General features: G+C 44.8%; 1 protein-coding gene across 1 annotated transcript in view; it reads right to left on the bottom strand.

The window, feature by feature from the left end:
• Positions 1–1,707: 1,707 nt before the first annotated feature.
• LOC147623960 (RPM1-interacting protein 4-like) overlaps positions 1,708–15,470 on the bottom strand; it is a 14,920-nt gene continuing 1,157 nt past the window's right edge. Inside the window, exons 2-4 of the mRNA XM_086820615.1 lie at positions 8,826–9,440; positions 8,504–8,707; positions 1,708–2,231 (exon numbers count right to left, since the gene is read on the bottom strand). Of these exons, the coding sequence (XP_086676741.1) occupies positions 2,184–2,231; positions 8,504–8,707; positions 8,826–9,440 (867 nt within the window). The 3' untranslated portion in view covers positions 1,708–2,183. The remainder of the gene's footprint in view (positions 2,232–8,503; positions 8,708–8,825; positions 9,441–15,470) is intronic.

The raw sequence follows: 15,470 nt of genomic DNA, 5'->3' as shown, positions 1-15,470 counted from the left end.
ATGAAACAAGCTATTGAAAGCTTGAACACAAGCTATAGAAGCTTGCACACATTGTAGAGAGAAACACTAGAAAGCAAGCTATGAAAAAGCTTCGCTCTAATACCCCTGTGATCTCGCAAAATTGGAGAGCCAAACTTACACACACACAATGCTCAATGAAAAGAACACAAGGGTGTAGAGTGTGAGAGAGAACGGCCAGCTCAAAGGAGAGAGAGAGAAGCTCTCTACAAGTACAAAGAGAAAGTACAAATAAGCAAGCAACTCTAAAGTATGAGTAACATTGCTTGTATACTAGCTAACCCTAAAGTACCCCTTCACATGTGGATGGCCATGGAAAAAAACCCAATAGGACAAAAGTGCCCATGGCATAAGTGCATGACCTCAAGGGGAAGCACAACCTGATATCTAACAGTGATGGATGATATTTTAGAGGGATTAGTAGGGAGATGAAGCCCACAATGTATCATTTTCCAAGGGGCACTATTTTTAAGGAAAACTATGCGAGAATGGAATCTTTGATGTGTTACTTCCCTCAAGGGCCACTAATTTATTTGGACCTACAAGCTTTCTTGATGATAAACATGCTTCCATATTTTTACAAACTCTTAAACCCAAAGTCTTTCAATGTGGTCATAGACATTCCAAACTAGTGCTCGTGGACTTAACTTTAATGTTTCTAAGATCCATACAATGTACTCTTGGGGTTGCCTATGCACTTTAATTTGGATGTAGCTTGTGTTGAACAAGTCTTTTAAAAGCTCAAGAAACTTGCATGCTTGATTCCTTTTATTAGAGAGAATTACTCTAGAGTTCGTAAGTCCTTTTGCATACACAAATGTATTTTCCAAAAGAGGCATCACTTTTCAACCATCTTAGATATGGAACATGGAAGGAGATTCTTTGGTAAAGGCACAGCTTACATGGTCTTGCAAAATGGGATTTAGGAGCTTATTCTCACATATCAAATCCCACCGCTTATATGATGTTAGCTAAGTTTAAGTTTAGGAGACAAAACCAACCCATATTGTCAACCCTATTTGATAAAATAGACAAAAGAGGCTATAAGAGTATCAGTGGGAATGCACAAAGACAGGACATGCTCGCTTGTAAGAGTGGGAAAGGGAGCAATATGAGCAAAGAATTGAACAAAGACCAACAAGTTCTAGACTCAACTCATTCATGAGTCATGACCATATGTATTTGCAAGAAACCTCTTGTTTTTTATAGCATACATCCTCAACTAATTTTCATTGAAAAAAACAAATTCCTCCTTTGCCTTGCCTAGAGTCAGAGCTTCCTCATGTGATGAAGGCCTTCTAAATCCCCTTAAATTGTGTCTTACCTTTTAAAACATAACTATTCACCTTTTTTTTGGCCCCATTGCATGCATCTACAACAACAAAACTCAAGGCTACTCAAGAAAACCATGGTTTTTTTTTCCATAAAAGCAAAACCATGGTTTTGAAACACAAGCCATTGGAAATACAACACATGAGGGCATTGATTTCTTGTTTGTTTGTGCTTCCAAATGTCGACGCTTGGGGGGGGGGGGGGGGGGGGGGGGGGGCGGGGGGAAAGAAGTACCTCTTCCATAAAATAGAAGCACTCCCAAAGAACTACAATGGGATCCCCCACAATAGCCATACCCATGAAAAAAAACCTTCCCAATGGGGAAAGACTCTTCAAAATAGAAAGAGGATAGCAGTGTTTTAAGCAAGAAAAAAACAAACTCGAAACATAGTCAAGCACACTTGCTTTCAATTTTTTTTATTTTTTACTTTTTTTAACACAATTCCATTTATTTTTGTGGGTTATATTAGTCCCTTAGTCCCTGATTACAACTCTCCATTGGCAAACTCTACATTGACTGGCTTCCATTCCGAACTTCTGATTCTCATGAGGCAGCAACAGCATGAGCCCCAAAAGTCTGAGCTCGCCCTGCTACCACCAGCAGCAAGCTTCCATTTCAAAAGCCTCTCACAAACATACACGAAGCATGACGCATTCCAAGCTACAAGCGTCACTGAGCCCGCCCTTATACCACCACCAGCAAGCCTCAATTTCAAATGCTTCTCACATCCACACACGGAGCATAACGCATTACAAGATGGATTAATTATCTTAATGAAATCCCAGACAGACTCTAATGATGCCGCCTCCTGGCTACAGTCTTGATTTGCGCATCAGCCGTCTGAGTGAGGATCAAGGCAGCATAAGGTATTAAGCCAGCCCTGCACAATTAATCAGGTCATTGAAGTGAGAAAATGCAGGTCCTTCACAGAGCTAAGATTTTCTTTTCTTTTTTTGATTTTAAAGGAAACCCATAAATAAAATCTAAATCAGGAATGCTCCTACTTGAATGATTAGTGTAATAAGGGGAAGAGAGCAAGCAAACACTATGATGGGGGGGATAATCACACCCAGAGGCAATAGCCTACCACCTATGCGAGCATGGTATAAAGAACTGAAGGAGCATTACTGCCCAAGAAGCCTGGGAAACAAGTTAACAACACAGCACTAAAAACCCCTGTTTTGGGCAGGCTTCTAGAACTGTACCAAAACAGGGCCTCAAGTGCCAAGCAGGCCAAAAGAGTTCACTAATACTTTTCACAAGGTCACGGGATCAGATGCAGGCTGACCAGCTGACCAACAGAGCAGTGACAGTTTTGCCCGATAGATAGCCCCCAACTCGAGTGTTCCTTCCTCAGCCTTCATATGAACATTGCACACAGATCCAAGCGAAGAAAACAGGAGTAAAGGCAGCCCAAATGCTGCCCAAAACACAATTTTGGCAGTCTATAACTTCCAGTCTACAGCAGATTCCTTGCATCTGGGAGGGACTGCTCTGCTCTCCCAGCTTCCTTTGTCAGGGAACAGCAACTTTCCACTGTGTCTGTATGTGAGTGACTCCTTCTCTATCTTTCACTTATTCCTACTACTGTCTGTACATGAGGAGAGACTTTGGGCAGAGCATAAGCTGGGAGGACCCTGGACACACCTGTTGGGTATATCAGAGTCTCAGTGTGTGTACCCGTGTGTCTGTGTGTGAACAGCCCCTAAACAGGCTATTGTTCTTGTGTATGTGAACAGTCACTTATGCGAGTAAGAGTGTGTGAACCCACTCTTAAGAGTAGACATAAGCTTTGATGTCACTTAGAGGAGCCTCTAAGGCTATAAAAGCATTGTATTTGGTGAAGCTTCCACTTCCCTTTCGGTTGTGGTGTAGTTCATCTCTGCTTCATTGAGCTGTTGACTCTACCCTCCCTTACTTGCTTTGCCGTATGTGGTGGCACTGGTGCTGCGAGCTCTGCCAATCGCCATCTTCTGCCCGCTCAGCTCCGCTGGTGCCAACTTCGCCCACCACTCATAGTAGCGGCTCAAGTGCCCAGGGAGCAACCACCGCCGCTGACTACCGCCTGTCTCCTCTGCCCAGCCTGAAGCGCCGCCACCCTCTGGACACCAGCCAGTCCCTCTGCGCCTCTTTAGAATGGCGTTTTGTGTCTTGCCAGCACTTCCGGCTTTGACTCCAGCACCGCTCGCCTCCTGTCGCTGCAGCAGCACTTCACCGCCTTGCTTCCAGTCCACCTGCTCTGCTCTGCAGCCTGCTCACCAACGGCACCTCTGTCAGAATACCTGAGATAGCGACTTCGTGAAGAGGTCCGCCGTATTGTCCTCTGTCGAACAAAACTCTAGCAAGATGTCATCAGCAACGATCTGTTCACGAACAAAGTGCCTCTAGATGACCATGGGTTCCTCCAGCGGAAGCCCAATCCTGCCATGCAACCTCACCACCTCACAAGCAGCACCACAAGCAGCCCGGTACTCTGCCTCTGTCGACAACAAGGCAAAAGATGACTGCCTCTTACTGCTCCAAAAAACTGCTCATGGGCCTGAAGTAGATCTCCTCGTGTCTGGATCTCCTCCCCAATCTGAGTCACTCCAACCATGGAATCGGACTCCATCTATCAATCCCTCTCCTGTGTAAAAGAATCCATGATCCTTCGCATGCTGCAGAACCACAAGATACGCAATCGTGCCTCCCAAAGTGTCATCTGCAACCATGAACTCAACTGCCTCATCAGGAAGCTCCCGTCCAATCTGGTATCGATCAACCAAATCAATGAACCATTCTGCTTCCGAGTCAAGGAGGCATCACACTGCTCACAAGGATCAACACCTGTTACGGTGGAAAGCCAAGTCCTAGAAACCTGCTGAAGACCACGCAAGGCCTTCTGACACCTGTCAACCACCCCCTCTAAATCCGGAACCACAAAGCCTCGAGAATCCACCTCCTTCTGCAAGTAATCAACTGCTACCTGCCTGGCTTTCCAAGAGGTCCCCGTGGAAAGAACATCCTCATCTACAGGAGTTTCTTTGTCCCGAATACTACGAGACATCAGAGCATAAGTTACCTGTTCAGTTTCCTCTGACTAACGAACACAAGAACCACCAACATCAGTACTGAAAAGTTCCTGCCAACTGCGGCCATCAACTGGCAAGCTATCCTCCATCTGATCCCGAAAAGGCTGCACCTGCAGCGTATCCACACCTAAGTGGCCATTACTAGACTGTCACTCATCACAAAACTGAGGACCTGGCAGAGAGAGTGCTGAAAGCTTGTAAACTCCCATCTCCACTCCGCCTTCCCACACTACCTGGCTTGTTGCTTTGTCTCGGAGAGCAACAAAATGCTCATCAAACTCACCCGTACACCAGTCTTGCAAACCTGATGCACTGACAACAGATGAAAACAAAGTGTGGGAACATACAACACCTGGGAGGAATGCTTCCCCCCTCTGCCATCGGGAATTATCTCCAACCAGCCCTCACTGTGAACTGGGATAGTGGATGTATCCCCAGTGAGAATGTGACCAGAATACCTGCAGAGATCCTGTAAATCTGAACGGAAAGGAGTCATGTGCCTAGAAGCACCACTGTCCAGACCACTCCTGAGTATCCGTTGCGGAGAGTCCTCCAACCTCCTCCCTGCCTGAAGAAAATGAAACATTGGTGTCCATCACCTCCAAGTGTACAAAAGCCGGGGTCTTCATGATTGCTGCTAAGGAATCTTCACCCTTCTCGGTCTTCCGCTTGGGACACTGCCTCCAATAGTGGCCTTTCTCGCCACAATCATTACAGGTCCTCTCTGCCTTTAGTTTCTTGCGGTCAGCGTCGGACTTCTTCTCAGAAAACTTCTCCGATGAAGCCTTCCCTTTGCCCGTGTTACGGCCTTTCGACCGTTGGCGAGTTAAGGCCTCCAAACCTCCGCCCTATGGATGGTTCGTGAATCGTTACTCCTGGTCCAAGACCGTGGACACAAGCTCCTCCCAAGTAATGGTGCTGAGCCTGCCACACTGGTAATCAAAGACGAGTAAAATGCTGAGTACTGAGAGGGCAAATGCGACAACAACGTTATGGCCATGTCCTCTGATGATATCTCCTTCCCAGCCTAGAGAACTTCTTGCTGAAGAGCCTACAGCTTATTAATATGCTCTCGCATCGTCGACGACTTTGCAAGGCTCATAACCCGCATCTGTACTTCCAAGGAAATCGTCTTCAGGGGCGATACCCTGTTATAAAGAGAAGCCAAATGCTGCCATATACCTTCGGCCAGCGTCATATGCTTTACATGATTGATTACCTGCGGTGTGCTGTTGAGGAAAATAAATAAACGGACCCTGGCGTTGACACAATCCCACAACTATGCTTGTGCCTCCCGGTCCTTACGCATCGACGGTAACTCCCCTTCCTCTACTTCCGGCAGTGGAACCCCAACAACGACGAAATCAACAAGGTCGTATGACTCCAGAACAGATTCCATCATAACCTTCCATATGTCGTAGTTGTTCCCATCCAACTGACGGTCCACCGGGAACGTGGGGAGTGTAGGGATCTTCACATGCCTCTCAGCCATCTCTAACAAATCTGCCATTGCAGAGATGTAATCTAAAAAAAGGGTGCGTGGGTGGGAACAAAGAAGAACTTACAACTACAAGTGGCTGTCTAGCAAATCAACCCGCCCTCCTCTTGCTTCTCCTCTTTCCGAACAGTCCCGAACAATCCACCAATCAGCAACACAACAGTCCCCCTCTTGCTCACACAAATCCCAAGAACTATCAAGAGCCTAGGGCTCTGATACCATGTCAGAATACGCAGCGGAGATGATGACTAAATCTGGGAACACAAGAGCAAACACAGTGCAGAAAAACAGCAATGGAGAGAGAGGCGTATAACTCTACTATATATACACAAGAAGAATCCCGAATAATGATACAAATGACAAGGGGTTGTGGGGGTCCATTATATATGGACCCCAGGCAGTAGTCGGCCTGCCCATTTGGTCTTCATTTCAGAAAATAGTGATCCATCCATGCAACAGACCTTGCACCACCATCTACAGATATTCAATGCATGAAACACTTCCCCATGAGCACTTCTTGCGATTATTGTTCGATCGACTAGGAGTAAGTGCCCTAGAAAACCCTCGCTTTCTATCACAGGTGGGAATTTGATTCTTTTGGTTCCCTACAAGCTCTTCACCTACCCTTTTGACACCAGGGTGTCATCATAAATCTACTATAGTAGTAGATACCGGTTTATCACAAGAAATAGACTGTGGATATGGCATATCTTCTGGGAGTGGTGATTGTACAGATCCTGTATATTGAGCAAAAAGCTGAAAAGCGGACTGTTCCACTCTCGGACAACAAACATTTTGGTATCTCCTCCTGCCGCCTGAACATAAGACAATTTTCCAGTGAACACTTGCTGACTTTTGAGGCTGAATTAGCTGCTCAATCTCCCATCTGTTAAGTCATCGGCTGTGGCTACTGAATTTCTTGAGGAAATGCATGCACTTGTAACTTTGGCTACTGCTTTTCCTGAGAATTCATGGCTACTACAAGCCCTGGAATACTTGAAAACAGGCCCACAAACTACTACAAATAGTCGCCTAGCTAATGGGAATTGAATCCACGCATGGTACACTGGGAAACAAGACGAAAGAACATGAAAAAGGAGCAAAAAAAGGCAGGATAGGCTCAGAAGAATTTGGGTATGGATGTGAAAGCTGATTAATGGCTGGAAACTCGAGCGTTTAGGCAAAAAGTGTTAGCATGAACTGGGATTAGCAAGGCATTTATGGCCCCTTGTTGCTTTTTGCTGGCTGCATGCATGCTCACAGTTGATCAATCTTGGCCTCCCCAAATCCCGATTTAAAAAGCCTGACAATCAGCCCAAAAAGGCAATATATCCTCAATTTCAAAAATTTAGAAAAACCCCCCCTCCCCCCAAACCAGCTATTCTAAACACCCACTTCCATCCCAAGTTTGCGGTGCTTCTTTGAGCCAAAAATAGCCTCACACCTGTATGGCCTCCACCACCCTGTACAGCCAACCTGACTATACAACCTGCTAAACCTGTATGGTCTACTGTGCCTGCCTGTACGGCCCACATCACCTAGTTGTAAACCTACCTGGTACCTGTCTGGATTGACCAGACCACAAGATTCAATAGAGTCAGTTGACCATCCATTTTCTCCTTTCCACCCGAACTTGCCCTCATTTACCAAAAAGTACAAATTCAGTTCCCATGGAAATCCCTAGTGGAGATGCTAGGACATGGAAAAGCAAGTGACAGAAAAGCACCTCCCATGCCATCAAAACCTTCCTCAAAACCATTCTATTAGAGGAATAGCAGAGTCAATGTCAAGGGTCCAACCCCTGAGACCTACAAGCCTCTCCTACTACACACACGGCTAGCGCGGCGCGGGGGGGGGGGGGGGGGGGCGAGGCGTGGAGAGAGGTGGTGTGGTGGGAGGGGGAAGGGAGGGGAAAGTGTGAGGGTTGGTTTGTTGGGTAGCTCATCGAATCCTACCACAATCTGCCAATAGTTAAATTATAAGAGCTGTAATTGGACTAATGTCTCTTTAAACCACTAGACCTCCTCTTTAGCTGCCTTATCCCAATGTTCACGTTAACCTGACCCCAAGTTAGACCTATTAACCATCCTCGGGCTTGGGATGTAACAGATGTCTTCAGCAATGATAGTTTTTTTCTCCATTGCCTTGTCTGCCCTGCAGAGCATGGGTCAAGTTTTTTATTGTAGCCAATCATATATGTGTGTTATTGTTTTCACATACACATCCCAAGTGTGAATGTAACAAGACATCAAAGAGATGGCCAACTAGCTCAAGTAATGGTGCCTTCTGGAGACTAATGGAAGGTGCAGGGCTGATTGATTTGCAACAACCAATATCAGCCTTCTCTGCGTATGTAAGAAAAGTTCTTGAAGGTATCTATCATAGAGTCATCTTTCATGTTTTAACAACTTGAAGCAGGAAGGCTAATCTGGCCAACAGATTCTCTAGGCTAGCAAGGTACATTAGCTTCAAAGCAAAAAAAGCTACTTTGTCTAACACTAAAAACGATGCTTAAGCAGGACTGGCAAAAACGTTTCAGGCTTCGGGAGCTTCCATGATCTAGGAGATGGATCAGACACTCACGATTCTTTTTTTGCCAGACGTCTGTGAGTTTTTGTATAAATCTTCATCCGGTCGTAATGGAGAAACAGTTTTCCCTGTAGTCTTTGGGGTAGATTCTAATTTCTTCTCATCCCGTGCTTTGTTAAAAATCACTGTGAAGCCTGCTCCAGATGTAGCATCACTAGCATCCCAGTCACCAAATCTTGGCACAACAACTTTCTCTGGCTGAAAAGGAGACGAAAAAAAGGTATTGCCCAACTCAAGAAGGATAGAAACAATAAATGCTGCATTTTATGCTACCACCATGGTTGGATATACTAAAGACACTTTGAGTAAAACTTACCAGATCAGCTGTTCTTGAACTTTCTGAGCTTCGCTGGGATCTCGTGATCTTTGCAGCTGCTGGGTTCCCTTGATACATCTGCCTTCTTGGTCCAGGTGAAACTGCTGGCTTGCTGTCTATTCTTCCCTGGTATACTTCATGTAGCGAATCAACATTATAACCACCTGTATGCACATGGCTTTCCTTCACTTTTGCCTCTTTTGTTGCCCCCATTGCCATAGGCTGCCCCGAGGATGGCATTAAAGAGCTGTAAGTGGGCCCACTGTCAGAGGTATTCCAACGGTCTACTTGGAAGTTACTGGAATTTTGCTGCTCTCCCGAGATTCGACTACCTTTCAAAAAGGCTTGCCCAGGTGGTGATTTCAAACTGTTATCTCCAGGATCTCTAGTCCCCATTCCCAATCTTTGATTATGGGGTGCATGTAATGTTCTTTTACCAACTGTCAATTCAGGAGTCTTGAACATATTTTGGTAGGGAGGTCTATCCTTTTGATCATCTTTGAAAGTGGGCAGAAATCTTTCTTTATCTGCTCGGGCTTTATCAAAAACAATGCTATATGATAGGTCTTCATTATTATCCCAGTCCCCAAACTTTGGAACAGTGGTTTCTGGCCACTGCCATATAACAGAAATTCAAAACCAATTACAACCATTTTGGAAAAAATAAAAATTACAGCAATAATTTTATGGACTTCGAAATATGACGCAGACTTTGACCTCAAATCGTTTCAAAAATTATAAGTATAAGCATTGTTATAACCAAAAGATTCAATCAACAAAGAGATGTTGCGCTCAAGGAGGGGTGTAGGCAGAGGGGTTGTTCAAGTAAGGGGGTGAAGGAAGGAAGGAAGGAAGGGGGAAAACCGGAAGCGGGGTGGGCGGATTTGCTTTGGTAAGATACAAAAAGGAGATGGTGTATGTAAGGGTTGGATTGGGAAGGGGATCATGCCTCGAACTCTCGGGAAAAACAACTTCTCCACGCATCCACGCAAGGTCGCCCTAGTAACTGCTGCAGGAGGAGCACTAAGACTCTCGAACAAAGTAAGAATGGGCTGCATGTGATCAAAATCCTGCTCCTAATGAAAATAAGGGGGACCACTAGAAGTTGTACTTGGTTATGTCCTTGGAGTAGAGTACAATGGTAGTCAAGCCACATTCTGTGTAGTAGACCTTTAAAAAGCCCATGAGTCTTCATACTCTGCGAAGTTTGCATCTTCTTTGCAAGCTTCTTCTTCTTGTGTGACATTGGACTCTGCTCTCTTGTGAAAGCAATTGCTCTGATTGTGGTCGGTTTTTCCACAATGTTTGCAAGGCTTCTTGGCATAGCAGTCCTTCCTTGCATGATTGTTCCTTCCACAAATGGAACACTTTTTACCTTTGAAGTTCTTCTTTGTGAAGGAGTTGTCCGCCTCCGCTTTGTTCTTCATCTTCCTTTCTTCCTTGAGGGAGAATATGACCCCTTCTAAGGTAAGATTTGGTAGGTTCTTCAGTGTCCCATAAAGCTCTTCAAGCATGGACTTTACGAGTACTGCCAAGGCCACATCATCTTCGACTTGTACCTTTAGACCTGCAAGCTTGCTCATTAAGGACTTCATCCTGTTCACATGAGCATCAACGCTCTTATGTGGTTGCATTAAAAGACCATAGAACTCTATAATCTATTTGCAAAGAAACTCTGGGGTTCTTTTCCCAAGCCCCAAAAAGCTTGTCCAGCTTTTCATATGCTTCTTTGGAGGTAGGGAGATCTGCAACATGGTGTACAAGATATGGTATCTTGTACTGAAACATGGCTATGGCATGGGAGCATTGGTGTCTTGTTTGCAATTGTTACACATCCAATCTTATCTCGACTAGATAAGCTAGTGGACGATGGTGAAGTTGTAGGCCTTACACTTCCAAGCGGAGAGCAGATGGTCGGCCAAGCATTGGCAGATGATTCTTTCATGTTCCTTAAGGCTCAAAGAGATAATGTTCAGAAAGCTATGGCCATTTGGGATACTTTTGTTCTTGCTTCAGGGTTATGCATTAATATACAGAAATCTACTCTAATAAGCTGTACCGAGAGCGATTTGCTTGGTTTGGGATGGAATGGGCAAGTCATACAAAGGAGATGCATCACACGCCACCTCGATTATCCAATTGGAGTTGATGTTGATTCTCAAGCTTTGTTGGCATGGATTTCTGCAAGGATAAATGATAAGTTTGTGTATTGAAAATCTTAGGGCTGGCCTATGCATATTCGGCTCAAAGTGGCACAATCCATTATGACTTTATTGTCATGGACGGGCAAAGATTTGCATCAGATACAACAGCCGATTGGATTTATGCTATGGAAAAGACAAGAAATAAGCCAGGGCAAACATGGATTTCTTGGGAACATGTTACTACTCCGAAGAGGAGTGGAGGGGCAGCCCTATTAGATGTCAAATTACATATGGTCGCTAGGAGATGGCCTTTATTGCAAGATATGTATGTATCTCAAGAGCCATGGGTGGTAATGGCTAAGACCCTCATAGAGGAGGTCACACTTGTGCATAGTAATACCAGGATTGACGGTACATGGTGGGATGTAGTGAATGGTTCCCAACGAGTTCAAGTGGTGCCTTCACCTCTCCTTTCTCATTTGATGATTTCATGAAAGGTGGTGTTGGCACACACTAAATGGAAGCCTTCAGATCAACGGTTCCAGTTGAATTCTATGGCAGGTGAGATGTTGGCTACTTCACGACTTCTGGAGTGACCTGAGAAACTTGTTGAGCGGCCAGAATTCAATAGAATGGCTTGATCGGGACTAGTGAGAATTATGGATGCTTTGTTGCTACGTAGAGGCCGCTTATTGTCTTTTCGAAAAATCCGTCAATATTTTTAGGGTTCCATGTGGATATGTATAGTTATGGGAGATAATGAGGACAGCACTTACACCGTTTGGTGATATTTTCCTCAGTTGGAGGATCAGCAACCTTGGTTAGATTGGGCAATTAGAAAGCCTCAGGACATTGTCCAGCGTACAACAAATTAAGTGTACCATATGATGGTAGAAGACAAGCGCTGGATCACTGAAAAGGCTAATAGGGTATGGAACATCAGGAAGAGGAGGACCTAGTGAAAGGAAGTAATCTTATAGGAGTGCTGGTCTAAGATTCCATATTAAGGGAAGGTGTTTCTATGGCGCATGCTAGTTGGAGGCCTACCATTGGGGGACCAGTTGCAAAAGCGGCGGATTGCTTCTGGTAATTGTGTGTTTTGTACTACATGCTTGGAAACATGCCCGCATCTTTTCATTTCATGTCCGGTGGCAAAGAAGGTGTGGGATTTCCTTTCTCGCGTATGGGCTCCGTTGACAGATAGGCACGTAAAGGTTAAAGACTAGATTTTTGGCAAGATTCCAAATGAGCCAGATAACCCAAAACATTCAATTTTCTTTCATTTTTTCAAGTGGACAAGTTTGTGGCATATTTGGTTAACTAGGAATGCCTTCATATTTGATGCAAAAGTTGGTATTACAGCTCACATAGGTCGTATAAAAGGGCTACTATTGTGGCAAGTCTCTTCCTTAAGGTCAGCTCATTTGGTGGAGAATGACACGGCTATATATTGGATGAGGGTACTCCGAGCGACACCTGTGGTTCGGAGTAATTAGTGAGGGAAAGCTAGTACATCACATGGCAGCCATGTGGCCATTTGTAACGTAATTTTGGTAATATATCTTCTATTACAGGGGGGGGAAAAAAAAAAGAGAGTGCTCGTTTGCAACAAAAGCATCTTAGTTCATGTTCATTCCAAAGATCATTCAGTAAGTCAGCATGTTAGTCACTTCCGCTCAGTTAAATCCAATTCTCAAGATCTTGCAGGCCATCCTTAGGGTTTTCCCCTTAGGCATACATCAATAACCCATCCATCTGCATTCTTGCATAGCATATAAGATTGTACATGGCTTGCATCAGCATAGTAGTCATCCTAGCAGTCAGTCTAACATCTCACATCTGCAAGGCATACAGGTTGTACCCATATGTTCTCTGGGGAAGAATGACATCCATCATCAAAGGAGTAAATGGAGATTGGGCTTCAACTGGCAGCAGGGGGTTCTCTTCCACATAAGAAGACAGAAGTTTGCTCCAACATCGCCTCAAGAGGTTCAGAGGTTCACGAATGACGGAGATGGTGTGTGAAAGGATTCCACGGACAGGTCAGTGATGACTCAGGTATTTCCAAGCAGATTTAGCAGCAGTTGCCATATAGTTCCCACAGTGGAGAAGTCTTTGGCTCAAAGGATTCAACCCTACAATCGACCTCAATCCTAGCAGAAGAAGTCAAAATGGGGTAGTGGTTTCAGTGGAGGAGGATCAACAGAGGAGTCGAAAGGTTGCCAAGTGTACCACCCAGCAACAAATTAGCAGAGGGGAATGTCACATGCACACCCAGTAGGTGTACAAGTGACATGGCATTCTTAGCATCCATAAGCATCAATCAGATAGTATTCATGAGCATCAAGCATTAAGGATGGCATTAATCCAGTATTTACAGAGCAGTAGATCACAGCATGTGCAGTGTAAGGGGCTGGTACAGCACCTACAGCAGTACATAAAGCATTTATAGCATTTATTACATCAGGTCATGGCCTGGGACCTAGCCGACAGCAGGTGAATCAGCCGACAGCAATTAATGGGGCTTTTTCCAGCATTTAATGAGTCATGAGGTCCCAGACAGGCTAGTCGACAGCAAGTACAGCCCGACCAGCAGCATAACCCATATATAAAGCAATCACATCCTTCATTCAGTCATTTCTTGTATTTTCCTCGGCGTTTCGTTCCCAGGGAGCCAAGGGAGTCAGTAGTTCATCAGCAGCCTGCAGTACAGCATACCCAAGCTACGGCAAGGCAGGTCATCATCCACAAAGCATTCAGTATTCAGTATATTCAGAATTCAGTCATCTCCTACCTCCTACATAGAGGAAAGCCAGCATTCCAAGGGTGGACCTCAGCATTGGAGACGGGAACAATCATTCATCATCAGCATTCAGCTTCTCTCTCTCTTCCCGAGATAGATACTCATCTAGAGACAGCATAGATCTATTTATAGATCTTCATTGTAACTCATCCATTTAATATAGTTGCATTGCATTGACACCATTGTCTATCGCTTAAGTATAATTAAGTGAAGTTTAGTTAAGCCTAAGGTTGTTTTACTACGATCAATCCCCCGCATGTCACAATCATAGCCACAAAATGGATGGTATGATGATGAATGTAGGAACACACGCCTTAAGCTCCTGCAGGAAAGAGAATGCGGACTGATTTCCGCACGTGAAATGCAAAGAACCTCCTGTCATTTGACCCGTTGGAAGAAGCATAGATTCCTAGCCAAATGTGAACAAGTTTTAACAGCTCTTTTTGAGCGAGGATAACTCGGACAGATGGCACAATCTAGAGGAAAAGAAAACCTCAACACCCATCATGGATCCTCTCCTTTGGGAAGACTATGCACGACACCTTTATGATGTCCCAAATCAACCCGCACCTCGTATGTCCCACATTCAACGCCTCACATCATCTATCCTCTTCGACACTGTCAATGTCATTGATGTCTATTAAAGCTGCATAATGGTAGGGCGAAGATCATATGTTAGCTCCCATTCTCGTAGAACTCTTTAAAAGAGCCCTCTGTGAAAGCTTCCCCCCCACATGGACCAAAAACACCATTGTTCCCAAAATAAAGCACGAGACCCCATGGATCCAAATAGTTACTCGACTATCATGACTGGCCATACAATGGCCAAAAATTTAGGGGCAGTGCTAGAGTCTTAGGTCAGCTTCTTGGCACAAAGGCTTGGACACAGAGCATCACGCAAGCACACGTGATCAAATTTTTAATCTACGGGCCATCAAAGAAGAGGCAAGGAAAGGGAAATAGCATGTACATTGTTGCTTTGTGAATTTCCACAAGGCCTTTGACCTTGTGCCTCAGTCCTACTTGTTGGGACGCCTGCAAGAGCTCCAATTTTCACCAGACATGATATGGGGTGTGGTGGCTTTATGAGGCAGTGACTAATAGTCTAGGCACATCTCCCAAGCGTGGAGCAGCCAGGCAACAGTTAGCAGTAGCCAGGTAACATATGCAGGCTTGTGGGCACCAACTACCAGCACAATTGCCACATGATAATTGGCCAGCATTTATGTAGGTCATGGGCAGTCCTACCAACACCTGGGGGTGCTATATATGCATGCATAGGGCTTTCTTCATCCCATCTGCAAACTCTCAAGCGTTGGAGCCTTGCAGAGCAATTCTCTAAAGTGTGGGCTGGCCAAGGAGAAACTATAGCATAGCAAGGGGCTGAGAATTGTGATCTACATTTTCAGAAGCCTTTTGTACTTGAAATTCAGTTTCTTGTACATAATGCAATTCCGTAGTTTGGGGCTATTGTGTGCGCTGTGTGTTGGAATTTCACTGCTTTCCTCTCTTTCTATTCTCGAAACCCTAGCACATAGACACAAGAACTTTACACGCATGCTCTACCAGCTGTAACGTGTCGACTTCTTACAGCTCTACCAGCTGTAATGTGTCGCTAATGCAGCAAAATCATGTCACCACTTTTTTCTAAAAGCTTTCTTCACTGATCATGCTGCTTTATCCTCATCATGTCATCTC

This window comes from Cibotium barometz, chromosome 26 (assembly GCF_041138505.1).
Source record: "Cibotium barometz isolate CiBa-2024 chromosome 26, ASM4113850v1, whole genome shotgun sequence".
NCBI classification, from domain to species: domain Eukaryota; kingdom Viridiplantae; phylum Streptophyta; class Polypodiopsida; order Cyatheales; family Cibotiaceae; genus Cibotium; species Cibotium barometz.
The sequence above is the reverse complement of the archived record's forward strand: the minus strand, read 5'-3'. Positions and strand labels throughout refer to the sequence as shown.